The following is a 27,716-nucleotide window of genomic DNA, read 5'->3' on the forward strand; positions in this document are numbered from 1 at the left end:
CTCGGGTCAGAACCAGAGTGGAAGAAGGACGACCATCAGCAGGACAGCGACAGTGAGGCAGACGTGGTCCCATCACCTGGCAAGAAGAAGAAGAAGAAGAAGAAGAAGAAGAAAAAGCAAGCGGAGACAACAGGAGAGCAGTGAGACGATGGAGACTTGGATCAGACGGTTAATGAGGAGACACTTGCAACAAAACAGAGGAAGAAAGACAACACATTTGGTGAGTAATTAACTGGTTAAAGGCTTACATTTCATCAATTTAAAAACAGAAGAAGTCAAAATAGATTCATGTAGCAACAACAACAACGGTCAGACACCAGCCAAGAAAAAGGAAAAGCAAAGTAAACCACAGAAAATGAAAAAGCCAGAAGAGGACACAGACTTATCCGGGACAACAGACACACAGACGCTCGGAGAGGAAAAGCAGCGAGTCGGTGGCAAAGTTGAAAAAGACGCGACTGAATCTTCTGCCGATGGATGAAAACAGAAAGCAGACGTACCTGAAGTGGAGATCGCAGGTGAGCGGCCCATGAAAAGACTGAAACCCGAGCTGAGCAAAGAACAGATTCTGAAAAGAGAGAAGCTCCGGAAGTTGCTCCGCAGACAGGAACCGGTCCAGCAGGAGAATCCCGCGGAGACGACAGACGAGCCCGCGGTCCCAGAAGAAGAGGCGAAAGAGGACCGCTCCGCCTCCCTGAGGTCCCGCATGGAGCGGCGGCTGGAGTCGGCCCGTTTCCGATACATCAGTGAGGTTTCGTACGGCGCGTCCAGCGGCGAGGCGAAGCGCATGTTCAAGCGGGACCCACAGGCCTTCTGGATCTACCACAGAGGACACACGGCGCAGGTTCAGAGACGGCCCGCCAATCCAGTGGACGCCATCATCTCTTACATCAGACAAAAGTGAGACGTTATAATCAATGTAGAAAGAAGTAGACCACAGTAGAAAGAATTTAATGTAACGCATCGTCTCTGCAGGTCCCGCTTGGTGACGGCTCTGTGGACATCGCCGTGTTCTGCCTCTCTCTCATGGGAACCAACCTGGCAGATTTTCTAGCAGAGGCCAACCGTGTGTTAAAGAAGGGGTCAAATATGTCACAGTGATTCAGAACAGGCACGGCAGGTTTCTTTGGTGCATGTATAGGACATGTCTGGATCACTGATTTGCACATTTGTTGTAAAGTTGTCCTGAAAATAGCAGAAGTGGTGAGCAGGTTCCAGAACATGCGGAACTTTGTCTGGGATTCAAGATGGTGATCGAGGAGAGACAACAAACGAGGGACATCGGGGACAGAGAGACACTTCCTTATTTGTCTAGTTTCTCTTTTTTGTTAATAAAAACGAAGTGTAGATGAAATAAAATGGCTCAAAATCCAATCATGAGAACCCTGATGGAGCAGACGGTTAGTCTCACATGTAAACACCTTCATTTTACACTTTTGTTTCCAGCTGTAAAATCTTAAAACATTGAAAAATATGCAATAATATTTATTGTCATGACATCAGGATTAATTTTGTTCCTTTTTAAAAGGCAGTTTTCTCAAAGAGGGAATAAGCGGCTGGAAGCTGCATCTTTCATCATGTTTAGTTAGAGGTTGTGCTGCTTTGGGCAGGAAACCTCAGGGAGAAAATATGTTCAGTAAACTGGTTTATTGTTGGAAAAAAACAGACTTTTTAAAATGTATTAAAGTTAGACGTACATCATTTAAACAGCTCAGTCTGAAGATTTTAACCTACGATGTGTTCGTCCATCTCTCACATGTTTCTGACTTCCTCCTCTGTTTACACTTCATCTCTTCCTACACTTTAGACAGAAATGTTCAAAATTACACTCAAAATATGAAGTTTAATTTGTTTGCTAAAAGGCTCAGTAATTTCCTCTTTGCACATTAGTTTGCAGATTTAAACACATTTGGTCTTCTAGTGAGTATTTGTAGCAGAATATGTGGAGTTGATCCAAAAAAAACAAAAGAAACTACAGTACAGTTCATGGGATTATAGAATCTCTCTAAACTCATACTTTAAAGTCAAAGTTATGCTGGGTGATGTCCATGATGCTACATCTCCAGGCTGATCATTGTGAACTCTGGGTGTAACAGCTCCTATAAATTGGGCGAACATGTCATTTAGAGTCGTACACTGTGAGTACAGCTGCATCCTCATCAGCTGGTAGGTAGAGGAGGACACATGTGATGGTTTCACCGTAGTGGCTTTGCAGAGGACTCTCACAGAGGAGACATCTGCAGAAAAGTCTGTTTAGCAGTCAGCCAAATGCATTTGTGTGAATCACTACTTTTGGAGCAACTGAAGTGTGCAGGCGCTCGTTATGAGCGTCGTTTCTAAACTCACGGTATCTGGGGACGTAAATGGTCTTTTTCTCTGTGGCTCCATGATCAAACCGATACACACAGGTCAGGTCCTGCCCCTCATGAAGGACCAGAGGAAACTGGTGAGTCAGCCTGGCTTTAATGCGGCCCTCATGCTCTGAGCGCAGGGATGTTTGGCCTTTGGCATTTTTCGGGAAGGACCCAGGAGAGGTCAGCCCCGACACCCTCCCCTCTGCAGTCACTCACTGCCAGCCAGAGAGGAGAGTCCTGCCGTCTCACCAGAGACACACTCAGCAGAGGGGCTTCTGAAAAAGACAACAAGGGGACAGGAAGGCGATGAGCAGCTGTGTGAGTTTGTGTGAGTCACAGAGAGAAATATCGCAAAGAAAGAAATAACATAATGTGCACAAGAATGTGTATTGTTCTTTTTTTCTGGTGCCTCCAGGCTTGGAAGCTTCACTCTGCAGGTCAAACACACCTTTGTGAACTCGTCACCGTCTTTCCACTCCGTTGCGTCCAAATAAACTCCAGACAGATCTGCAGAACAATAAAGCACATCTCTGTTCTCCTGTAACGTCTACCTCATGAGCATCAGCAGAGTTATTTTAAAAAGGTGAAACATTGCTCATACTCACAAACAGACGGCAGTGTTGTGACTCGTGACACTTGGTGTGTAAATCTGGGGCGGTCGAACACACGAGTGACATTACGGTCCTCATACACTGTTGCAGGAGGACGACCGAGCTCGTCTGCATGTCTGAGTCCGTGTTGTCCTCTCTCTGCAGCTCTTCGTCGCCGTTCAAAGCCGAGGCGATGTCAGCGTCAGGTCTCCCTCCAGATGAAATGCACGAGACCACCCTGAACTCACTTCCTCCTCGTTGAACCATCTCTGCTTTAATGCTTACATTTGGCCTCGCTAAAAGAGCAGGAAGAAAGGCGAGAAGAGTTATTCTTTCTCCAGGTCTGATGTTTTTCATTCAGCTGTGGTAACTATTGTGGTGACTATTGTAGCGATGCAGCTAGATCGCAGTCAGGGGCGCCCTGCCATGTGCATCAGGAGCATGTTAACGCACTTTTGGCTATGAATATGTATGAAAGTATGAATGGGTGAATGATAACATGTAGTGTCAAGTGGTCGGAAAGACTAGAAAAGCGCGATACAAGTACAGTCCATTTACTGTGACAATCACGGCTTATCACATTCACTACTTTCACCTCTTAAATCACGGAGCTACATTTTTGTCATGTTGTCTTTATTAATGGAGCACTGATGACAGAATACACTCGACATCGGAGAAGGAAGCGTGGGGATTGGATTCATTCGTGGGGTTCGGCTTAGCAGACGTTGAAACGATGACTGCTTACGGCCGACCACCAAGCCAGACCTGCTGCCACTGAAAGTAGAGTCGAGAGGGAGGAGAGCCGAGACAGACGCTAAGCTAACTCTGCTATTCCACCGCCCAGTCTGCAGGAAAACTCAGGCTAACCCATCAACCAGAGACAAGTGGCCACACAAAGACCTGGTTTCATTGTGGATCAAGCTGCACTTGACGGGTGGAGCGCAGGACTCTGTATGCAGGGAGGCTCCGTTTGCATCATTGATGCTTGGTGCTCAAATACAGTCAAAGTTGATGGGCAAACTATTGGACAGTTGACGTTTCATAGTTAAGATGTCGGCCATATTGCCCAGAGAATTGATCGCTTCAATCATGTTGCTCATCGCAGCCACACATCTAGCTGTAGGCTATTCTAAAGACACATGTGGAGCCAGCCATGGTTACGCGCGGATGAAAGCATAATGAATCAAAACGACATGTTTGATGAGCACATGAACACAGGATGTTCTGTCATCTTACAGCAGTCTGATGCTCGTTGCACAAAATGTAACAAGCGGATCTCCCACGTGTCATTTTGGATTGACAGCGACATCACTGCAGTAAGAGAGAGCAGTGGGCTGCACTGTGCTGGCTCTCTTCAGGTACACTTATCTCCTGCACACAAATTATCAAAAAAAAAAGAAGGGGAAATTAACTGACTTGAATTAAGGCCAAGTACTACATCTCGTGCCCACAAATTTGTAAATTGTTGCATCTAAATATGTTTTTCTATCTATGGACACTCCTGGGCTCTGAATCAACCAGTGATTTCCTGGCTTGAAAAAGTGAAACCATAGAAATGTTGCTGTTTTAGAGGTATCTACAAAAGACATAAACGTATTAAATGTGTGCATTCTAAACATGTTCCTCATGGACTCCACTGTTCTTTGGAGAGGACAGATGACAGTGCCTGGATGTGAGTTTTCTACAGTGGCTCAGAAAGCCAACACAGGTGCAGACAACTGGGCAAACATAAATGGTAAATGGACTTGCATTTATATAGCACCTTTCTCGTCTTCTGACCACTCAAAGCACTTTAACACTACATGCCATCATTCACCCATTCATTCACTGATGCAGGGGCTACCATGCAAGGTGCCACCTACCGATCAGGATCTAATCTAATGCTCAATCACACATATTCACACACCGATGGCACAGCCTTCCGAAGCAGCTTGGGGTCCAGTAGCTTGTCCAGGGACACTTTGACATGTGGACCGAAGGAACCAGGGCTCGAACCACCGCATAGTGGTTCTTACACACCTCCTTGTCTTAGAAAACAAGAAAAACTAGTATATTGATGAAAAACAAATCAGTCTGCAATCTATCACTGTAATGGACACACAGGGATTAAAGAGATAATGATTTTAAAATAGCAAACACACATTGCCCAGTATTGTTCCTTTAACCAGTCTGCCACTTCCTGGAAATGTCTGTCTGTCTGTCTGTCTGTCTGTGTTTGTTTCAGGTGCTGTGTAACGGCCCAGGGACCTGCGTTTCCCTCTGTGTGGCAGGACTCCTGCTTGGAATTCTGGGAATGAAGAAAGTCTTGATAGTTTATGTTGAAAGCATTTGCCGGGTAAAAACGCTGTCCCTACAAATGTAGGATGAAATATGTTGCAATGTTTGTTGTAATGATCATAAATAAATGCTCTTTTTTTTTTTTTAGTTATGCCAACACCTTGTTATAATTTAACAGTTCTGTAAGGTCTAACAGCAGTATACTTGAAGTTACATAGAAAAACATTAGATTCTCTTATTCATAAGAAAACCAAAAATATCATCTTATAAAGGAAGACATGCCATAGTTCAACAACATAAATACCTTTCACAGCCAACAGGTTGTTCCATTCTTGTCAAGGTGTGTTAAAAAGGAAGTCTGAGGCACTACGTTTATGCCTAGTGTCCACACTGCTCCGTACTTTGAAACCTTCAAAAACTAAAGGGTTTGGAAATGCTGGGAAGGACGCACGAAAACACCAAGTAAAGAAATGACTGACAACTCCTAAAAGCAGTAACTTCAGATTTCAATGAGTAACACACTAATATCCAACCAGGATTTACATTCTGACAGACAGGAAACCTTCAATACAGTGTCTGTCTCTGTAAGAGGAGAAAGAGAGAAACTCAACTGCAACAGGTCAGGTTCAGAGTTCGTTACCATGGTAACAGACCCAGAATTTAAGTTACCTCTCTTTCTGAAACTGAAAACTCAGTTTCTCTCATCTCACCTGCTTTGTGAAACAGGCCTGTTGAACTGTGTCCTGTTCCCCACAGCAGTCACATGTCATACTGCACTTCTGTCTTCTTCTCCAGATGAAAAAACTATAATACTACAGTGGCCTTCAGGTAGGGTTAGTTACCTTCAGGGTGGTATTACTACTAGGAGCTACTCTTATCAATACTCTGCTCTTATTCATGACTCAAAAATTGCTCTTAAAAACATATATACAATTTAAAGCAAACCATTAAGACATTTGTGATCTGTAAGATCCAAACTTGATAGCCCCCATATCGCCTCATAATTCCAACCAGAGCCGTGGCTCTGCACACCAGCAGTCAGATGAGAATCACTAGGGGAGGGAACACAAACACAGAAACATAAACTCACCTCCAACAAACTGAATGCCGCCGGCGACGCAGCCGATTGTACGTGAGATGAGGTCAGAGATGCAGCAGCCCATGAGAGCAGTGAGGGCCACCAGCAGGAGGAGGCCGCAGCCCACGCCCATCACCACCGTGCAATCCTCCACTCCAGGCCGGGGATGCCGAGGAAGGAGGCGTAGCGGCCGCACTGCTCCGTCGTCACCGTGGCCCGCCTCTCCTCGTCCCTCACCGGGTCGGAGCAGCGGCGGAACGTGCCGAAGGACACCGGCTTGTCCATCGGTGTCCCCGGCAGCCAGTAGGGCATGAAGAAGCCAACAGCGCACAGCAGGGCCCAGATGACACCCGGACATGTGAGACTAGACGCCATGGTAAACAAGCCTGTGAGCGGTTCACACAGTCACTGAACTAACAGCAGTTATATGAGCAGACGCAGTGTGGTAGGGGAGCCTCACGGTGAGCATTTAACAGCAGCAGCCTTCACCTCCTCAGTGACTCCCGGTCCCTGTCAGGAGGAAGAGACACAGAGAAGACAAAACAAAAAGTCATCTGTGGGAACAAGTTGTTGGCTTTTGGAATTATCTTATTCTTTAGACTAAACAAAACTGGGCGTCGTTTAATAAGAGGCACAGTTATTCAATACGATTCGGAAACACAATTCATCAATTATCAAACTCAGGCTGAAGCATTATCAACTCAAGTATGATAAGATGAACAGTTATTCTCTTTTTCCTTTATAGTCACAGAGGAATGCAAGAGAAAGAAATAAAGCATTCTAGTTAGTTCACAAAATTCCACAGAATTATGAAATTTCTGTGAGGTTAAAAATAAAATCATTGTTTCAATGCCAAGTATTTATGCCTTCAACAAACACAGATGTACTAGTTGAATAAACATAATTCTTGCTTCAGTGAGATAGAAATCTTCCTCGATAACTCAATGAAAATGCATGTTGCTGTAATTGTATTAAAGGAATTCTCAAGAAATACATTAATACATATAATTAAAGGGCACACAGCTCAAAGTTAGCTCAAACCTTGTTGATGTCTCCTTGGTAAAAAGGTTTTGAACACGAGTTAAAAGAACTCAATGAGGTCAGTCTGACCTTCAGGAAACAATGGATTGACTCTGGATTCAGAACGGCAACTATGTTAACAATAGTCAATGCAAAACACTTGACTATATCCCTGAATATACACAGAGACACACACACACACACACACACACACACACACACACACACACACACGTGTATATATGTGTATGTATCTGTATACAGTATATATATATATATATAAATAAATAAAACTTATACCTGAGTACCGACAATGAACATGAATAGTTAAACACTGGATTTGTCCCTGTTGTGAACTGGCAACTGATATTTTTACAAATTCTGTGAATCTGAGGCGAAGGAGACTTAAATGGTTAAACATGAGAACGAACAGCTTTGCACTCAAACAGGAAAAAAAACCCAAAGCTTTAGGTCTGGATCCCCATCACATTTAGAGCAAAAGCTTTGTTTTCAGAGAGCGTATGCGCTGCGAGCATCACACATTTGGTGATACGGCAGCATCATCGTCTTCAATGATGGCAACAGACACACCTCTGAGTTCTCTTTCTTCATGGTCAGTGTCCTGAGGAAAAGCAACACATGCAGGATTGAGTGCTGAGGGACATTTAAAGACAAAACACATTTCTATTCATTCTAACTTTAGCACCATTCTACTGACTCTTGCCATTCGGCTTGTGGACGTTTTAAAAAGAAATGTTAAAGTTGTGACTCAACAGCACAGTTGCTATCACCCACCGTACAGTAGAGGATTTTATCGTGGATCCTGAATAAAACACTCACAATAAGTTGATGGTGAATATCCTCATGAGTGATCTGAAAGAGCTGTCTAGCTTGGTGTCATGGTGGAGGAGTGAAAAATAGAGCCTGATTTTAAAAGAAATACACAAATTATCACATCAGAAATCACAGACGCACTAATTTGTCTTCTTTATGCAGGAGTGTCTTATGATGTATGATTACCTTATTTAAGATTGTTTGATTGTTTTTTACCGAAAAGAACATCCACTTAAAAAATGTGTCCCATCTCTGATGGAATAAAAATATTCGTTCCTTAACAAAAAGTTAGATTATGTTATTATCGTGAATATTTTGGCCAGAATAATCATGACATGAAATCTTCATATTGTTCCATGCCTGCCCACCAACCTTGTTGCGACTCGTTTTAAGGAAGTATTTCTGCCAAAGAACAGCCAACAATGGCCGCCTGTTCAGGGTTGACTGTTGCCCCTCGGCAGAAAAAAAGAGTCATAGAAAACTCACTCATTCTTTAAACATCACTGGGATCAAAATAAAATCTTCCACTAAGTATTATGCATACAGTTATTAGCGTTTAGCTTAAGAGTTATAGTTCTGAGCATATTCTAAAAGTTGGGACAATGGAGGCTCAACGTTCTGTATTGAACTATTTACATTTGTACAACCTTGTCCTCTCCTCAAATGCACTGTGTTCAGCAGCCTGCAATTCAGTCAAAATTTCACGGTATTTTTGTCACATGACTGTTGGTCTCAGTGAAATCAATCATGGCTTCTAAATTGCGCTGAGGAACACAGAATTTAATGTTTTTTACAGGATCTGGTTCAAGCAAAGGGATTTTTCGCAGCGACATTTTAAATGAGACATGTAGAATAAAATGTTTTTGATGAATTACTACAATTTCACTTACCAAACACTCCAGGAAGAACTTTGTTGGGTCGTCCCGGACAAAAATGGACAGGTCTCTCAGTGCTGCTGTCTTTCACTGAGACACAAAGTCCGATGTCTAAGAAGTATTCAGTGGAAAACACAAAAGCACAACAATTAGTATCGTGCCTTAGTGAAGTTACACAAAATATGACATTATTGATAGTAATGAGGAGGATAAAGCTCAGGTCAGACCCAAGTATCATGCTTAAGAATTAAATAAAAAACTAAACTCAGGCGCTTCACTCACCTGTTCATCAAGCTTTTCCAGGAGGTCTTCCATCTTGTGACCAAAAGCTCCCTTCCTCGTCCGGTAAAGTCTCAGTAGGCGAGGCACATGTTTTTCAAGGGAAGCACTTAAAGTCCCCAGGAGGTCTTTGCTGGTGAGCCGATGGAATTCTTCAGATATCTTAACAGAATAACAAAACAAAGAAATACCATGTGTACATAAAATGACTGGGTAGCAGTCTTGTTCAAAGCATGCACCATTTTAAAGGGATATTTCAGATTGTTTGAAGTGTGTTTGTATGAGGTTCTTCTCCATAGTCAGTGTACTGCTGTGGATGTATTTTAGACACCTAAAGAAAATGTTAATCAGTTTAAATGTACGCTATATTTAGAATATGTTCGGCTCTTTATCCTGCTGTCAGACAGACCTTACTGGAGGGGAAATTAAGCCTTTATCAATGCTCTACTCAAAGCTAGTAGACAAATACAGTCATTTATCTCACGGAACACAGGAGCTGCTGGTCTACCACTGCCTTGATCACTTAGTTTACTGTCACTTTATAGTTAATGTGGATTAACCAAAGTCACAACAGTCCCCCAAATCTACTAATAACCACTAATAATGATTTCTTTAGATGTCTAAAATAAGTTGTGCTGCTGTCCTGTCCACAGCATTACATTGCATTTCTGTCTATACACTGAATTAGCATATATTTGCATACAGATAATTGTTGGAAGGGCCTGTAGTTGAGTGACAGGACAGTGTATAGTAGAGTTTGCCACTATATCTGTCCACCACTAACAGCAGATCCTGTATTTATTCAGTTAGAGTCAATGTAGTATAATTACTCCACACACCACAATAAGCATTATAAGACAATAAATGAGGACAGTCTTACCTCCTCAATGGAACAAAAGTGCAGGTCATCTCTCCTGGACCTCTGATACCACAGGCTGCCCCTCTACTACCTCTCTCCGTCTGAGGGAAAAGGTCAGCTCCATCTTGTGCCGGATCAATGTGATGTTCTTCTTTTTCTTCTTCATTTCGTCGAACCATGAAACAAAAGAGACACATATAGGACATATTCAGTTTATGAAAAAGCATTTAAACTGTAGACCTTGTAATCTGCATATATATATAATAACTACCATGATAGAGCTTTATCTCATCAACATGAGACATACATGTATCCCACTGAAGCCAGAACTACCCCATCCATGTGACTGAATAGATAAAGGCCAGGTTGAATCTGTCATACAGGGGGAAGAGGACGTGCAAAATAGCCAACTGGAAACTTAACAGTAAAACATATGCCTGCTAGAAAGGATGGCACTGCAGTATTGAGTGACAGTGATTTATAATTGTCTTAATGAACACAAAACAAACACAACTAACAGTTCAATGACATTGTATATCATATCAAATCATTTTAAGAGACAAAAAAAAGAAAGTAAGAACATTGTGTTGATAGAGAAAACCTGCCACAAGTTGTTCTATTTACATGTTTGGGGATTATAAAAAGAAAGGCAATTCCTTTATAGATGCTTTAGAAAAATCATAATTTGAGTATATATTTTGACAGCCAAATCACATTGTTTAGGATATTAAACCTGTGTTTCTTAACTTGTATGTTTACAGAGCTTGTCCAAAAAGGTAATGTAGTCCATGAATAAGAGATATGAGATTACAGATAATTACAATTCATCCTCTATAGTGGAGGTTGGTTTATGGCTTTTTGCCCCGGTTACACCTACAGTCTATGGGCGTATCTATGAGCTACACTCGTTGTCTTTTTGATTCCTCACAGTTCATTATATTTGTACTACTCTGGTGTTTCAGAGAATAACGCACAGCACAGCACATACAGTATGAACGCCTCCGTTCTTGCTCGAAGCTCACACGCGATCTACGGCGGCAAGCGCGAGAATCAACAAAGCTTTATCAGTTCAAATGCGCCAACAGTGACAACCCTCCTTTGAACAGACGTTGATTCAACATGTTACTAACGTTACCTCCGCTGCCGCCCAAACGGAATGATATTACCCATCTCATGTCCCCATGTTAGACACAAAACATACATAACGTTACATATATTACCGCCGTAAAGAGGCTGTCTGTGTAAAATGTTATGACTGGCTTGTACGTGAACGTAAGTTGAACTCATTGAATTCATCTGTAGGTTGAAATAGGTCAGTACACATTACTGATAACATTGGTTGTCTAGTAAAAAACACACTTACCTAACTTGGGAAACTTCAGGTCGACAAATAGTTCGATAATGTCCAACTTCGGTCCCACGCAGTTAGACTTTCTGTCCACAAGATGTCCGACCACCACGCTCCGCATAGCTTACAGCCCCGAATCAGACGCGTAAATAACCAGTACATGACAGCAACACGCATGCGCAACGATCGTTACGTGGATTTCATCAAGAAAAATAAGGCTCCACTCAGAAATGCTTGTTAACCCGTTTTGAAATGACTTATTAGGGCAACGATAAAGAGGAGTTTACTGATCAGGCACGTTTTTGTTAGTTGAATATGACAAAGCTTTGTTTCTGAGTCAGTTTAATTTGAAAACATGTATGAGATCAACGATTGCTAGTTAGTGTTTACAGTGTATACATAATAATATCAACCAGTACATCCCAACAGGTAGCCTATAAAAACCTGTTCGGCACGACGCCCCGAATTCGGGAGCTCGAGGGCTCAGACGAGTAACATATACTCGAAGAAAAAAATGCATTTATCCAGAGCATGTTATATACCAGATTGAAAAAAAAGTCTGGGCAAAACTATCATGTAAACCATTTTTACAAACTCCAAACACAATTCTACACAACTAATATAATCAACTAGAAGATTTACCACAATATCACGTATTTTTCGGTTATCAATTGAAGACACCAGAGATATTACTGTTATTCATGAGACGCTCAGTTACAATACAGCTTCCCACCACTTGGTGGCGGTAATGCGTCAGTCAGTTGTTTAACAAGCTCCTATAAGCAGAAGAAGACACTCAGCTAGCCGCTAGCCTGTAGCGAAAGTTATGGAGAAGTATTTAAAATAGTGCTGGACAAGTTAACGTGTTATTATCGCATTAACGCATTAATTAAGTAAGGCCGACAATTATTTTATCGCGCATTAACGACGTTTTTTATTATTATTAAGCGGACATTTTTAACACAAGAACCGGGCAGCGAGCAGTGAACAACTGTTTGTGTGTTTGTGTGTCTGTGTGTGTGTGTGTGTGTGTGTGTATGTGTGTTTGTGTGGCGTCTCTTCCCCCCCACCTTCCCCGGGTGACACCAGGGGTGGATGGGCCATAGGGAGTACCGGGAGTTTTCCCGGTGGGCCGGTCAGTAATGGGCCGGCAGTGGCTGACCTTTTTTTTTTTTTTTGGTATGTAAAGACGCATAAGAGGCCCAGTGGCCCTATGATAGGCCCAGTAGTCCCGCCCACGCATTTTCCAGACCCCCCCTCGTCCAATCACCTTTAATGATGAGCTAATGACACATCATTAGCAATCTGTGAGAGAGAAGAGAAAGCAAAAATGGAGAAAAAACGAAAAGGCGGTGCAGAAAAACTGAGGGAAAAGAAAAAAAAGCTCTCGCAACTGATGCTGCTAAGAGCAGAAATATAATAAACATGTTTGCTGCTGCGGGGGCCGGCGGCGGTGGCGTAGCCTCCGGCTCCGGGGCTTTGGCTGCGCCGGGCGCGGCGGGTCCCTCTCAGGAGGTGTCGTCGGACAGTGAAAGTGAGGCTCCCGCTGCCATGGTGGTACAGGAGGGGGAGGAGGAGATTGGTGGTGGTGATAGCAGGTGTGTGTGCTAGCTAACATGTTGTGGATAAACACTCATTCACTAAATGTTCAGAAACGTTGTCTATGAACTTTACTTGACATAATAGATAGCGTGTGGTGTAAATGATGAAAGACAGACAACATTATTTTTGTGATTTGTACAGTACAAATCACAAAAATAATGTTGTCTGTCTTTCACAGGGCTGAGGAGAGCTTTATATTTGTTCCAGTGTGTGCTTTGTGAGGGACCTACAGTTGTCTTCCAGTGCCACTGTCCTGATGTACTTTAGCCAGTATCCTCCTTGTAAGAGCAATACACTCTTTTCTTGGCTATCTATTATACATTTATTTTAGTCAACACTTGACAACTTGAATGGATATTAATAACATCTTTTGTTTCTGTCTTTCACAGGTAGTTCTATTTGTATTTGTATGAGTATTTGTATAAATAAACACTCTTGAATCTTAAATCCTTTCTCCAGTATCCTTCTTAAGAGCAAGTGAGCAACATACTGTGTAGTCATCATTTATTTTATTCAATGCTCCAGAATATCAAGGGATATTATTCAGTATAGTAGTGTTATTAAGGGCTTGTGTGATTATATGTACAGTACATCAACGGACCGATTTGGCACAGTATCTGCGCGCGGATTGTGGTGGGCCAGTCTGGACCAAAAAGTCCAGGGCCGAATTTTTGTCCCAGTCCAGGCCTGCTTGTCATTCATCCTAGCTCAGCTGAACATTTCCACACAATTCATTTTGCATATAAATTAAATCGTTAATGTTTTATCCTTCAATATGTTTTTTTTTCTAAAAGAGCACCTCCATCAATTTTATTATTTCTTATAATATTATTTCGGTTCTTGTGTTAAAAATGTCCGCTTAATAATAAAAAATAAAAAAAGTGCGTTAACACGCGATAATATAATTGTCGGCGTTAATTAATAAACGATGGAACATACATAGTTATAAACACTCATGAATATCATAATGCTTTATAACAATACAAACACATGGTCAAGCAGTTTTTGATTAGCTGTGAAAATGAACATTTATTTTACAATATGTGTCGTTCTTGCATAGATTTAGCAGTTGAATAACAACATCGATGCACTCAGATAGCTCCAAGTCTTCGATCAGTACACACTGAATTTTTCTTATAAGAAACTTCTTCACCATCCCAATGGATAAAGATTCCTCAAAGAAGACAAAGAGCCACGGTTCTCCGGCTTTTAAAAGAAGTCGAGGTAAGTTTGAAATCTAGGTAGAAATCTGCTGTTAATGATCCATAGGACTTGTTCAATTTCAAATAAAAACACATGTTCTCCTCCCTCTATTAATATCTATTTATGCAGATAGTTTGATTTTCCCCTTTTTAAATAGCTGTCTCTGAGATGTTTGCATTCACCCAGTTGCAACAGAGGAAATTCATTTTTAGTGCTGATATGTCAAAACTTGAGACCAACATATTCGCCTGACAACATACTTTATGCCGATATTGTAATCCGAGCAAGTTAAAAAAAAAAAATACGAGCAAGTTTAAAAAAAAACAATGATGTTGGCCGATATTGAGATAGCATAGCATAGTTGTGGGGGTAATTCTCCTATACAGCGTTTCTTCTGGGATGATCTGCTATAAATGATGAACTGTTCCTTTAACTAAGAGGCAGCAGAGCAGAAAAGACTCTTTTTTTAAATTTACTTTGAAGGACTCTTTGTCAGTGTTTTGATTGTCAACAAACTGGTGTTCCTCTGTTTTCATTCCTCATCTGTAGAAAACTGCAACACATCTGTGGAGGATGTGAGCAAGAGAGGCCGTAAAAGGAAGGCCGTCACTGATGGTGACGGACCAAGCAGGAAGAAGATCAGGCTGGACCTGAAGGAGGCCTCTGAACCTAAAGTGGACCTGAACGAGGCTTCTGAACCTACAGAGACTGTACAAGACCCCAAACAGGGTTTGTCAGTACAGGACAAAACAGGTCAGTAGTTTGGCTTTATTATGTTCAGTGTAAAATTACAATTTAAATTACGAACAACAAACGGAGGAGGGATTCATATTAGAGTTTATGCCGATATTGTAATCTGAGCAAGTTAAAAAAAACTACGATGTTGGCCGATATTGAGATAGCATAGCATAGTTGTGGGGGTAATTCTCCTATACAGACCCGATGTTTCTTCTGGGATGATCTGCTATAAATGATGAGCTGTTCCTTTAACTAAGAGGCAGCAGAGCAGAAAAGACTCTTTTTTTTAAATTTACTTTGAAGGACTTTTTGTCCACGTTAGTGTTGTGATTGTCAACAAACTGGTGTTACTCTGTTTTCATTCCTCATCTGTAGAAAACTGCAACACATCTGTGGAGGATGTGAGCAAGAGAGGCTGTAAAAGGAAGGCCGTCACTGATGGTGATGGACCAAGCAGGAAGAAGATCAGGCTGGACCTGAACGAGGCTTCTGAACCTAAAGTGGACCTGAACGAGGCTTCTGAACCTAAAGTGGACCTGAACGAGGCCTCTGAACCTAAAGTGGACCTGAACGAGGCCTCTGAACCTAAAGTGGACCTGAACGAGGCTTCTGAACCTAAAGTGGACCTGAACGAGGCTTCTGAACCTAAAGTGGACCTGAACGAGGCCTCTGAACCTACAGAGACTGTACAAGACCCCAAACAGGGTTTGTCGGTACAGGGCAAAACAGGTCAGTAGTTTGTCTTTATTATGTTCAGTGTAAAATTACAATTTAAATTATGTACAACAAACGGAGGAGGGATTCATATTAGAGTTTAGGCAACATATAGTTGCAGTTACTCACAAATGTATTAAAGTCAAGAATCTGTTTCTCTGTTTAGAATTTGAAGCCAAATACTTCCAGCTGTACAAACTCGGCGAAGGAGGTTGTGGATCTGTATTTGCTGGTTACCGCGATGCAGATTATCTACCTGTAAGTGTTACACACACACACACACACACACACACACACACACACACAATATGGTCAGGAAGTGCTAACCAAAGTCTTGTTTGTATCTCGTAGGTTGCCGTCAAACACATCTCCAAGAAGAACATTTTCTGCAAACACGTGGTGAGTGAGCAACACCTGCTGCTGTTAAAGTCTGCTGTATTCAACACACGCGCTCTGTTTCTGAATGTAGTACGGATGAATCATGTTTCTCTCCCATCTCTGTTGTGACGTTTCAGGACGATGATGGGAAAGAGCTCTCCGCGGAAGTCGTTATCCTGTTAAAACTGACGGCCGAATCAAACGGGACGTCAGCACCAGTATCCCTGCTGGACTGGTACAATCTGGACAAGGAGCTGATCCTGGTGCTGGAGAGACCGATGCCTTCCAGAGACCTTTCCGACCACGTCAAAGTTAACGGAGGGTCCTTAGACGAGAAGGAGGCCAAGGTGAGCAGCTGCAGTCAGCTCAGAGTCACGGCCGTGAAAACACGCCAGAACATCCTCCTCTCTGATCCCTCACCTCTCTCTTTCTGTCTGACAGATCATAATGAAACAGCTGGTTGATGCAGCAATTTACCTGGAAGAAAAACATATTTTCCACCGGGACATTAAGTCGGAGAACATTTTGATCCAGAGCAGCGCGGACGTCCCGCGTGTTCGTCTCCTTGACTTTGGTATGAGCTGCTTTGGCGAGAGAGAAGACACTTATCACATCTTCTACGGTAAGATGTCCGGCTTTACTCCTGCTCTTCACTAACTTACCCATCTGTGACTTATACATTGAAACCAAGCTCCTCATCCTCACTGTCTTTTTATTATGTCTGTATATTCTAGGTACTACCATCCCCCCAGAGTGGCGCAATCATGGAATGTACAGAGCTGGATCCATGACGGTGTTTCAGATAGGAGTCGTCCTGTTTAACACCGTCCACAGAGGTGTAAGATTCACTAGCTTCAAGTTCTATGCAGACAAGTTGAAAATCAACAACGAGCTCTCCGAAAGTAAGAAAAACATAAACAAACAGTGTCGGCCGACACAAATCTGTTCATTTTATTTCACATTCCGATGGATCACTGGAGCCGTCGCCCTCACCTTTCTTCTCCTTCTTTCTCTCCAGGTTGTCAGGATTTCTTACGGAGATGTTTGGAGGTCGACCCCGACAACCGTCCCACCCTGGTACAGCTCAGGGGTCATCCATGGCTCCAGTAGACCCAGTAGAAAGTTGGACTGAAAAAGCTTTAATAAAAGCTTCTTTTTTTTTTCAAATTTGTTTCCTCCAAAACATCACTTCATTGTCTGTCCTGCAAGTGTCGCTGTCAAAGCATTTGAATCAGCATTTGAATCATATATTTTTTCCAGAGACTTCTAAATAATACTGACTTTTAGACATAATTTGTTTCAACCAATTACTCTTATTTATACTTATTTATACCTTCTGTGTGTTGTTGATCAGTGGTGCTCCTCAAGTACCATACTTAAGTACAAATCTGATGAACTTGTTGAGTATTTCTATTTTGTGCCAATTTATATACTTTAAACTGAGCTCCACCCCGACCAACTGCATTAGTAATTAGATAGTTAGTTAGCAGTACCATAATGTATTTAATATTTATAATGTATTGCTTTATCTAAGTGAAATGTTGGACGTTTGCAGCTAGTATTTTTACAGTGATGTATCGCTATTTTTATTCAGTAAATGATCTGGTACTTCTTCCACTACTGGTGGATGGACAGATATATTTAAATACTAATACCTTTACCTTGTAAAAAAAAAATCTGTTTTTTTAATACGCAAATATTGAGACATGTCAATAAACCTGGAATTCAGGTGAGAAGTCAAAAATGACTGTACCGCTGTATTCTCAGTACAGATAAGTCAAATCAACTTTGACATTTTACAGCATGGACTTTATCACAATGTGAAATAGAATTCAAACCGTTTTTCTGCTGACAGGATAAATTGTTGCTACATGCGTTTTGAATAAATGTGCAGGCAATAACTAATAGTACATTAAAAGGTTGACAAGGCAATATCCAGTCCAGACCTTAACCCCATTGAGAATCTTTGGGATGTGCTGGAGAAGGCTTTGCGCAGCGGTCAGACTCTACCATCATCAATACAAGATCTTGATGAGAAATTAATGCAACACTGGATGGAAATAAATCTTGTGACATTGCAGAAGCTTATCGAAACAATGCCACAGCGAATGCGTGCCGTAATCAAAGCTAAAGGCGGTCCAACGAAATATTAGAGTGTGTGACCTTTTTTTTTGGCCAGGCAGTGTATGTCCACCTCTTTGGCTCAACACTGTATTTTTTGCCCAAGTTAAAGACGTGCAAACTGTCACGCAACCACGATGTCTCTGTGTGTTCCCCTCGCAGCCGACTCGGTCAACATAAAGATCCTGAATGCCGGAGCGTGGTCGAGGAGCAGCGAGAAGGTTTTCGTCTCTCTACCTACCGAGCTGGAAGATTTGATACCGGAGGTCGAAGACTTCTACAAGAAGAACCACAGCGGCAGGAAGCTGCACTGGCATCACCTCATGTCCAACGGCATCGTGAGTACAACAGCAGTGCAACTATTTATTTCATGCAGCCTGTTTTTGGGCCTTGAGGGATACAAATATCTAGTTTTCGGCGAACACTACAGTTCCGTTTTGCTTGTTTCTTCGTGAAAGAAGCTGGGAATGGGACTAAATACAATGTCGTTACTCCAGATAACCTTTAAGAATGAGGTGGGCCAGTACAACCTGGAGGTCACCACCTTCCAGCTGGCTGTGCTGTTTGCCTGGAACCAGAGGCCCAGAGAGAGGATCAGCTTTGAAAACCTCAAGCTAGCCACTGAGCTGCCGGATGCCGAGCTGCGGCGCACTCTCTGGGTAAACGGATAGCGTGTCGTAAGAGAAATAAACGATGGCGATAAATCTGCTCATTTGGTTCCATCATGATTGTCAGTGCTGTTGTATTTTTGTATTCGACGTAGCTTGATTTCAATCCGTTTCATTGATCAGATTATTTGTTTTTTTTCCGCTTCCCTCTGAACCGTCACTCTTTCTCTCACTCTCCCAGTCTCTGGTGGCGTTTCCTAAACTCAAGCGGCAGGTGTTGTCGTACGACCCGGTGGTGTCTTCACCCAAAGACTTTGCAGAAGGAACACTATTTTACATCAATGAGGAGTTTTCTCTCATGTAGGTAAAAGTTATCGGTTCTGGGACACACACACACACACACCTCCCCCCCCCTTCCACCAAAGTCCTCAAATGTAAATCTTTTACAGGTTTAACAAATTAAAACCCGCAAATTGATCTGCATATCACTTTTCAGCAACACGCCCCTGCTCGTTGGGTGCTCATCGTGCAAAACCATTATTTTTTTTCCCGTGGAATTCCTTTTATTACCTTTTTTAAACTGTGTGCTAAACATGTTTATGAATTTCATTTGCATCGAATAGAAAAGTCAGTATAAACTACAGCGATGTTGGCGGTTCGTTTATGTTGTCTATGCATCTGTAAACCTGTATTCTACATTGATTTGTTTGTGTTTTTATTTAAACTCTACAGAAAAAACTCAAAGGTTCAGAAAAGGGGGAAAATTAACCTGATTGGCCGGCTGCAGCTCACCACAGAGCGAATGAGAGAGGAGGAGAACGAGGGCATCGTCCAGCTCAGGATACTAAGAACACAGGTACAGACATGAAGCTTGCAGCATGCAGGTGAAGACACTGCAGGTCTCTCTCATTATGTAACACCACCTGCTGAGAATACATGGTTTCACCTTCCATCTCCACACCGTGGAGTTTTCAACAGACCCCCGTGTTTGTATTATCTACAATACAACCCGTCCGTCTCACGGTGCACTTTGTGACACAGTGTTTTTCCTGTTCATCACACCGTTGTGTTTCCGCTCTCCAGGAGGCCATAATCCAGATCATGAAGATGAGGAAGCGCATCAACAACGCCCAGCTGCAGACGGAGCTGGTGGAGATCCTAAAGAGCATGTTTTTACCGCAGAAGAAGATGATCAAGGAGCAGATCGAGTGGCTGATCGATCACAAGTACATAAAGCGGGACGAGACCGATTTAAACACCTTCATCTACATGGCGTAGCACAGCGCAGCGGGATGACTCGCGTTGACTTTGGTTTCAGTGGATCAGGCCTGATGGACACTAGGATATTTCCAGGCTCCCCGTCCTCTATTTAAAAATAAAATCCATTCTTGTGCAGGGAGGCATGAATTTAAGACTGAGACCTGTTTAACAGAAACGATACTTCCTGCCTTAAAGTTGTACAAAGACAAAAAAATGAATTGCAGTGGGAGTCTGCACCAAGTGGTTCTAACTGTTTTTAGTTTGAGGGAGTTTCCTTTCTGTCCAGGTGGGGCTGTTAGTTTGTTAATGGTCTGTTTTTGATGCCACGGTGTGTCATCAGGGCAGCTACTACAACACTCGGGCAAGTCTAAACGGCACGCCGACAGGAGAAGCTGAGGAACTTTTGGGATCTCGAAATGTCTGCGGTCCAGTTTTCATTCCACGTCAAAACACCAAGACCACCTGAACCTCGAACAAAACGCCGGCCTCTTACCGAGCCAGCGGGTTTGTGCTGTCGTGGCCCTCTGCGGTCACAGCTAAAGTGATCAAACACTTAATCCGGACATTCAGTGTGTGTATAAAGAGCCAGATAAGCACTTCACAGTTTGCAGGACTGAAGCAGACTGCCAACTCAAAACCCCGCCAGGCCTCTGTCCTTGGGTTAAAAAAATAAATTAAAAAAAATAGCATATTGCTATAATCCAGAATCCATTTACCAAGTATCTCACAATTGTACTTAATTACAGTCCTTGACTAAATGTAAAAGACAAAAGACAAATCCAGTTCAGAGTTTCTTTGTTTTTATTGTGTTGAGGATTTGTTCACTTTGTTCAGGCTATAAAACAGTCTGCAGAGAGGACGACTGTATGAAATACAAATAACACAATACTAAACTTCTCTTCTCTGGTCACAGCCAGCTGAATATTTTATTATTACATTTTGTTGATTCATTTTCTACAAATATGAGTAAATAATTCATCTTTTATTGACCCCTAAAAACATACCAGACAGAGACCCTTGATGCTTCTGTTAATTCAAAAATAATACAAAATAAAACCCTTAAACACCTTTTTTTAAACTAAACAATAAGTGTTTCATGACTTTCTCCAATAATTTGATGCAGTATTCATAATGTATTATATATACAATAATCAGACAAACATTTTCATTTGACACCCAGATATTTGAGGAATGTGTAAACACTTCTTATTCCTGAGTACATTGTTTGTGATGGTTCAACAGACTTGAAGGCAGGTTATGCAGTTATTAATATCAGTGTGTTGGAGTAGTAGAAAGACATTTACAGACAAATAGAAAGAACCATTGATCATAATGTGAAGAATCAATAAAGTATACACCGTAAATCAACAATAATATAGATTTGTTACATTAAATGAAAGAGTTTCTCTGTAGAAGATCAAGTGTTTGTTCTACTCAGTGTGATTGACAGGAGAGATGATCAGAGGAGCAGAGTTTTTACCACCATCATTAACACATGGACCAAAGTATGGGAAGAGTTTCTCAGTGAAGCAGCAGCCAGTAAAGGAGTAGATAAGAGCTGCAGACTTAACGTCATAGAAGGAGACCAGACCCTCCTCATAATCCACAAACACCCCCACCTTCTGAGGCCGAGACTTCAGAGAGAGACGGACTTGAGGGTCAGCAAAAGCTTTGTACTCATTCTCATTCCTCAAACATATCATCCAGTAACCTTCCTGAGGAGTCAGTGTGATTTTTCCCTTCCTGTTGATCGACTCTCTGATCACTCCTAAAGTCCAGTCAGTCTTCCCTTCAACCTGAACCTCGAAGTAAAATCTTCCTGAAGAGAAACTCTGCTTTGCTAAAACACTAACATAATAATTATGTTATTATTGTAATAATTCGCTCTACACAACATCTCTGGGTTCTGTTATTCGCTCGCATGACTTCTCCTACCATTGTTATGCCGATGACACCCAGCTGGTCTTGTCATTTCCCCCCGGTGACACCCAAGTGGAGACGCGCATCGCTGCGTGTTTGGCTGACATCTCGAAGTGGATGACGACACACCACCTCAAGCTCAAACTAGACAAAACTGAGCTACTGTTCCTCCCGGGGAAGGGTTGCCCGCACCGGGACCTGTCCATCACCATTGATGATACCGTGGTGACGCCAACTCGGACTGCGAAGAACCTGGGTGTGACCCTGGATGACCAACTGTCATTCTCGGCAAACATTTCATCCGTTACACGCTCCTGCAGATTCCTGCTCTACAACGTCAGGAGGATTCGTCCCTTCCTGACTGACGAGACGGCGCAGGTTCTCATCCAGGCTCTTGTCATCTCCCGCCTGGACTACTGCAACTCTCTACTCGCCGGAGCCCCGGCGTCGGCCATCAGACCTCTGGAGCTTTGTCCAGAAAGCTGCAGCTCGCCTGGTGTTCAATCGCCCCAAGTTCTCCCACACAACTTCCTTTCTCCGTTCTCTACACTGGCTACCTGTAAGAGCTCGCATCCAGTTTAAGACTCTGGTGCTAGCCTACAGGGCAGTGAAAGGAACAGATCCTTCCTATCTCCAGGCCATGGTCAAGCCTCACACCCCCGCCCGACCACTTCGCTCTGCTGCCTCGGGGCGATCGGTTGCCCCGTCGCTCAGAGGTCCCGGCGGCCGATCGACCCGGTCACGGCTGTTTTCTGTCCTGGCCCCACAGTGGTGGAATGAACTTCCCACTGACGTCAGGACAGCGGAGTCGCTGCCCATCTTTCGACGCAGGCTGAAAACCCACCTCTTCAGGAAGTGCTACCCCGAGCCTTCCACTTAGCGCTTATTGTTTTCATACTAGCTTGTTGCACTTATTGTATTCGTATTACTTATAGCACTAACTGTTTTTCTTGGTTCTGCACTGTACTTTGGCTCTGAGTTATGCTCTGCTTCATGCTCTTAGATGCCTGTTTGGAAAAGGAAATGTACTTATGACTTCTGGTGACTAGTAGTTCTTTTGATTACCAATGTTGAATGCACTTATTGTAAGTCGCTTTGGATAAAAGCGTCTGCTAAATGACTGTAATGTAATGTAATGTAATTAAATCTCTCTGGATTGTCTGGTAGATTCTTCCTTACATCACATGTTTAACTTGTTTTCCATCATCAGACAGGATGAGTTCAGGATTTGCTGTATCAGGATCAAGAGTCACATCCACTGCAGACTGCTGGACCCTCTTCAGCTCAGCCTCAGGGAGCAGCTTCTTCATCTGTTTACTGATCGTCTCCTCCAGCTGATTCACAGCTCTCACCACAGTCCCCTCATATGAAGGTGGACTGACTCTGACTCCTGTCCAGTTCTTGGTGGGTGGAGCAGCGTTCAGGGTCCTGAAGCTCTGGAGGAGGTGGAGGTGGTCTTCAGAGCAGGAGAGCTGCTCTACCTCAGTGCTCCTCTTCTTCAGCTCACAGATTTCCTGTTCCAGCTCTTTGATGAAGCCTTCAGCCTGTTTCTCTGTCTTTCTCTGCTTCTCTTTGATCGTGTCGATGAGCTCGGCCTGGCTTCTCTCAACAGACTCCTTCAGAGCGGTGAAGACCTGAACACCTTCTGCTATCTCTCTGTCTGCATCTTCCTCACCGAGCTCCACCGAGTGTTTGATCTCATCAATCTTCAGTCGTCTCTTCTGGATCATCTGCTGGACTTCAGTCTCAGTCTTCCCCAGCTCGGCTTTCTTTCCTTCATATTCTTCTTCCAGAGGAACAACATCATGGTTCTTGTGGTCTGAATAAGTGCAGAGCACGCAGACACACATCTGGTCGGTCTTACAGAACAGCTCCAGCAGTTTATCGTGCTTCGTACACATCCTGCCTTCCAGGTTCTCCACAGGGTCGATCAGCTGATGTCTTTTCAGGCCTGACGTTGTCAGATGAGGCTCCAGGTGAGTCTCACAGTAGGAGACCAGACACACCAGGCAGGACTTCAGGGCCTTCAGTTTGGTTCCAGTGCAGACGTCACAGGGAACTTCTCCTGGTTTGGCAGCTTGTTGCTCTGAGCTGCTGCTGCTGGCTTTCTGTTGAGCCGACTGTCTGAACTGAGCAGCCATCTCAGAGATCAAAGTATTGACCCGCAGCTCAGGTCTAGAGTTGAACGCCTCTTTACAGTTTGGACACTGAGTCTGGACACTAACTTTCCAGTGTTTGGTGATGCAGGTTTTACAGAAGTTGTGTCCACATGGTATGAGGACTGGATCAGTGAACACATCCAGACAGATGGAGCACAGAAACTGATCTTCAGTCAGCAGACAGCTGACAGCAGACATATCTACACTCTGAGGAAAACAAGTGTGAAAAACATTACATTACAGTCATTTAGCAGACGCTTTTATCCAAAGCGACTTACATTTCAGTATCTATCTACACACCGTAGGTACAGCTACGGGAGCAATTTTTGGGGTTAAGTGTCTTGCTCAAGGACACATTGACATGAGACTAGTGGAGCAGGAGCCGGGGATCGAACCTCTGATTGAAAGACGGCCCTGCTCTCCACTTAGCCACGGTCACCCCCCAAACAAAACTGTTATCACATCTTTAGCAGCAGCAACAGAGTGTGTCAGGTACTGTCTTCACATTGTGGGTCTCTGTGTGTCATCATGGTAGAATGTGTCCTGGAGACACCTACTGTAGAGGAACTACTACAGAAGAGGGTTTGAGTACTTTAGAAAGGTGATCGCAACATAGAATTTAAACACACAGAGTGATCCTCCATTACTGTCACATCACATGTTAAATCAAAATGCAGTAACAGCTAAGCTAGTTAGCCTTTAGCAGGCCTAGTTTATCTGCTGTTACTTTCTTTGTTATGGATCCTGGTTTGAACTCACTTTTGACCAAATGTTGAGTTTCTCTGTAGAACAGTGTACTCACCACAGTTTGTCAGAGACTCTGTTGTGTTGTTGAGAAGAAGCTGCTGGATTCAGTTGAATGTTTCTTTAGAGAGAAACGGAGAGACTTGTCTCGACTGCAGCTCTGCTGTCGCTCACACTAACTTTCACTTTCACTTCAGGAAAAGTGACTCTGCAGCTCTCCTCTTTCACAGTTGCTCCTCCTCTCAGTGAAGCTCTGTGAATGAAATCATTTTAAGAGACAAAAAAAAAGGTAAGAACATTGTGTTGATAGAGAAAACCTGCCACAAGTTGTTCTATTTACATGTTTGGGGATTATAAAAAGAAAGGCAATTCCTTTATATATGGTTTCCCACCACTTGGTGGCGGTAATGCGTCAGTCAGTTGTTTAACAAGCTCCAATAAGCAGAAGAAGACACTCAGCTAGCCGCTAGCCTGTAGCGAAAGTTATGGAGAAGTATTTAAAATAGTGCTGGACAAGTTAACCTGTTATTATCGCATTAACGCATTAATTAAGTAAGGCCGACAATTATTTTATCGCGCATTAACGCAGTTTTTTATTATTATTAAGCGGACATTTTTAACACAAGAACCGGTCAGCGAGCAGTGAACAGCTGTTTGTGTGGCGTCTCTTCCTGCCCCCCCCCCCCCGGGTGACACGTCTCGTTACAGGATCAAACGTGACAATATCAAAATACATATTGTCGTGTTCTTAAATAAGCATATAAGCACGTGAGAACAAACTGCTCTTATCTCTTTATAGGCATAACTTCACATGCACGTTACTGCCCCGGTACAGACTCCCTCCACGTTCCATGCTTCACCTACATTCCCCTGGGTCCTAAGTCCCTCTAGGTACACATTCTTATCACCCTCTATGTACCAACGTACATTTATAACAAATACCACACATAGTACAAGGTACTCAGCGTTGCAAATGTGTCTGACCCAAAAAAACAAAAAAGAAATGATTCATTTAAATAATTTTCTTTTAGATTTTTTAAAGTTGGTTTGTTTGGAATATGTATAATAAGATAGATAGATAGATAGATAGATAGATAGATAGTAACTTTATTGATCCCACGAGGGGAAATTATTTTGTTGCAAGCAGCAATAGGTTACAGAGCAGCAATAGGTTACAGTAAACATCTTAATATAATATAAAAAATGCACATGTCAATACACAATATATACAATTATAATAACAGAGTAAAGATATTAGATAAAGAATGCACACTATATACACAATGAAATTGAATAACAGAATAATATTAAATCAACTAAATAAACAGTAGTGCAAAGGTTTAACCAACAGTGAAAGATTTGTCCCGAGGTGATTTGTTATACAGTCTTATAGCAGTTGGCAGGAATGTTCTCCTGTACCTGTCCTTATGACAGCGGAGCTGGATCAGTCTGTTGGAGAAAGTGCTCCGCTGTCCCTGCAGTAGGTGGTGGAGAGGGTGGTCCTGGTTATCCAATATGGATAATAGTTTCTTCAGTGTCCTCCTCTCCACCACCTGTTCCAGACTGTCCGGTTTGCAGCCGATGATGGAGACGGCCTTCTTAATCAGTTTATTAAGTCTGTTGGTGTCTCCGGCTCCAATGCTGCTCCCCCAGCAGACTACAGCAAAGTGAAGTGCACTGGCCACAACAGACTGATAGAACATCTCCAACATCTTGCTGCACACGTTGAAGGATTCAAGTTTCCTCAAGAAAAAGAGTCGACTCATCCCCTTCTTGTACACAGCGTTGATGTTTGCCTTCCAGTTCAGTCTGTGAGGTAGTCAGTGATCCAGGAGACGGTGGACGCGTTAACCCCCACCTCCCGCAGCTTCTCACTCAGTAGCACTGGTTGGATGGTGTTGAATGCACTGGAGAAGTCAAAGACAGTGATTCCCACAGAGCCACCGGTTCCATCCAGGTGCGACTGAGCTCGCTGCAGCAGGTAGATGATGGCGTCGTCCACTCCCACATGAGGCTGGCATGCAAATTTCAGAGGGTCCAGTGATGATTTCACCTGCGGTCGGAGGTGGGCCAAGACCAGCTTCTCATTTAGTTATTTAGTTATCATTTAGTTATCCTACTGAGAATTTAACAAACATGACAGATAGGTTTGTGTTGCCCTCCCGTCAGTGGATGACGGGCGCACCAAAGAACGGCAGCAGACACCTTGAATATAGTTCAAACAAATGTTGTATTGAGGGTGTCTGTTTTCTACGTTACTCTTCGCTTGCTGTTGTTCTTCTGCGAAACTTTGCAAATGTACAAACTAGACAACAATACTAAAATAACCATGCGGTCATATTCGCCAACGGGTTAGCTTGTTAGGCTAATGCTAATAACGGCCCTATCAACAGTTTTCTATCAAACGACTTACAATCTAATACTCGCCTTAGCTAACAAGCGTAACAGTTGCTCTAAACAATGTGTGCATTTAAAATTCGAAATCTCACCTTGAATATAGTTCAAACAAATGTTTTATTGAGGGTGTCTGTTTTCTACGTTTCTCTTCGCTTGCTGTTCTTCTTCTGCGAAACTTTGCAAGGAAGCGTGAATACCATGCACAGACAACCACCCTAGTGGTGAGCTGGCGACACCTGCTGGCCGTTTTAACTATAACACACATTACAATAATCTACAATTAGTTAATCAAAAATCCATTTATCTCACACTCTCCCCCACTTGAACAAATGTCGTCTCGACATTTAACTACACTGGT

At 42.8% G+C, this 27,716-nt stretch overlaps 3 protein-coding genes and 2 pseudogenes across 3 annotated transcripts; 3 read left to right on the forward strand and 2 right to left on the reverse strand.

Moving 5' to 3' along the window:
* Positions 1 to 504: 504 nt before the first annotated feature.
* LOC137876841 (ribosomal RNA-processing protein 8-like) lies at positions 505 to 1,061 on the forward strand. Its single transcript, XM_068716638.1, has 2 exons — positions 505 to 900; positions 976 to 1,061. Exons 1-2 carry the CDS (start codon positions 530 to 532, stop codon positions 1,052 to 1,054), a joined length of 450 nt encoding a protein of 149 aa, XP_068572739.1. The 5' UTR covers positions 505 to 529; the 3' UTR covers positions 1,055 to 1,061.
* Positions 1,062 to 5,248: 4,187 nt separating this feature from the next.
* LOC137876839 (LHFPL tetraspan subfamily member 6 protein-like) lies at positions 5,249 to 11,654 on the reverse strand (annotated as a pseudogene).
* A 1,285-nt stretch (positions 11,655 to 12,939) lies between these two features.
* Positions 12,940 to 17,259, forward strand: LOC137876793 (serine/threonine-protein kinase pim-1-like). The gene is made up of 10 exons (XM_068716595.1): positions 12,940 to 13,112; positions 14,258 to 14,340; positions 14,869 to 15,072; positions 15,433 to 15,587; positions 15,919 to 16,029; positions 16,123 to 16,170; positions 16,287 to 16,496; positions 16,591 to 16,771; positions 16,884 to 17,051; positions 17,168 to 17,259. Exons 1-10 carry the CDS (start codon positions 12,940 to 12,942, stop codon positions 17,257 to 17,259), a joined length of 1,425 nt encoding a protein of 474 aa, XP_068572696.1.
* Positions 17,260 to 18,407: 1,148 nt separating this feature from the next.
* LOC137876794 (cullin-5-like) lies at positions 18,408 to 20,791 on the forward strand. The gene is made up of 5 exons (XM_068716596.1): positions 18,408 to 18,608; positions 18,768 to 18,929; positions 19,120 to 19,238; positions 19,611 to 19,734; positions 19,962 to 20,791. Exons 1-5 carry the CDS (start codon positions 18,408 to 18,410, stop codon positions 20,154 to 20,156), a joined length of 801 nt encoding a protein of 266 aa, XP_068572697.1. The 3' UTR covers positions 20,157 to 20,791.
* Positions 20,792 to 20,921: 130 nt separating this feature from the next.
* LOC137876842 (E3 ubiquitin-protein ligase TRIM21-like) lies at positions 20,922 to 25,221 on the reverse strand (annotated as a pseudogene).
* Positions 25,222 to 27,716: the final 2,495 nt, after the last annotated feature.

Source organism: Cebidichthys violaceus, unplaced genomic scaffold (genome assembly GCF_023349555.1).
Source record: "Cebidichthys violaceus isolate CVI_PGR_0920_01 unplaced genomic scaffold, fCebVio1.0.p SCAF_20, whole genome shotgun sequence".
Lineage (NCBI taxonomy): Eukaryota > Metazoa > Chordata > Actinopteri > Perciformes > Stichaeidae > Cebidichthys > Cebidichthys violaceus.

What these genes read in the sequence shown, in the direction of transcription:
- LOC137876841 (XM_068716638.1), top strand. Translation starts at nt 530, where the DNA reads ATGAAAAGACTGAAACCCGAGCTGAGCAAAGAACAGATTCTGAAAAGA. An exon ending in ATCTCTTACATCAGACAAAA is followed by an intron (nt 901 to 975) that starts GTGAGACGTTAT and finishes TCGTCTCTGCAG; the next exon opens with GTCCCGCTTGGTGACGGCTC.
- LOC137876793 (XM_068716595.1), top strand. Translation starts at nt 12,940, where the DNA reads ATGTTTGCTGCTGCGGGGGCCGGCGGCGGTGGCGTAGCCTCCGGCTCC. An exon ending in GGCTTTTAAAAGAAGTCGAG is followed by an intron (nt 14,341 to 14,868) that starts GTAAGTTTGAAA and finishes CCTCATCTGTAG; the next exon opens with AAAACTGCAACACATCTGTG. An exon ending in ACGAGGCTTCTGAACCTAAA is followed by an intron (nt 15,588 to 15,918) that starts GTGGACCTGAAC and finishes ATTAAAGTCAAG; the next exon opens with AATCTGTTTCTCTGTTTAGA.
- LOC137876794 (XM_068716596.1), top strand. Translation starts at nt 18,408, where the DNA reads ATGTCTCTGTGTGTTCCCCTCGCAGCCGACTCGGTCAACATAAAGATC. An exon ending in ACCTCATGTCCAACGGCATC is followed by an intron (nt 18,609 to 18,767) that starts GTGAGTACAACA and finishes TCGTTACTCCAG; the next exon opens with ATAACCTTTAAGAATGAGGT. An exon ending in AATGAGGAGTTTTCTCTCAT is followed by an intron (nt 19,239 to 19,610) that starts GTAGGTAAAAGT and finishes TAAACTCTACAG; the next exon opens with AAAAAACTCAAAGGTTCAGA.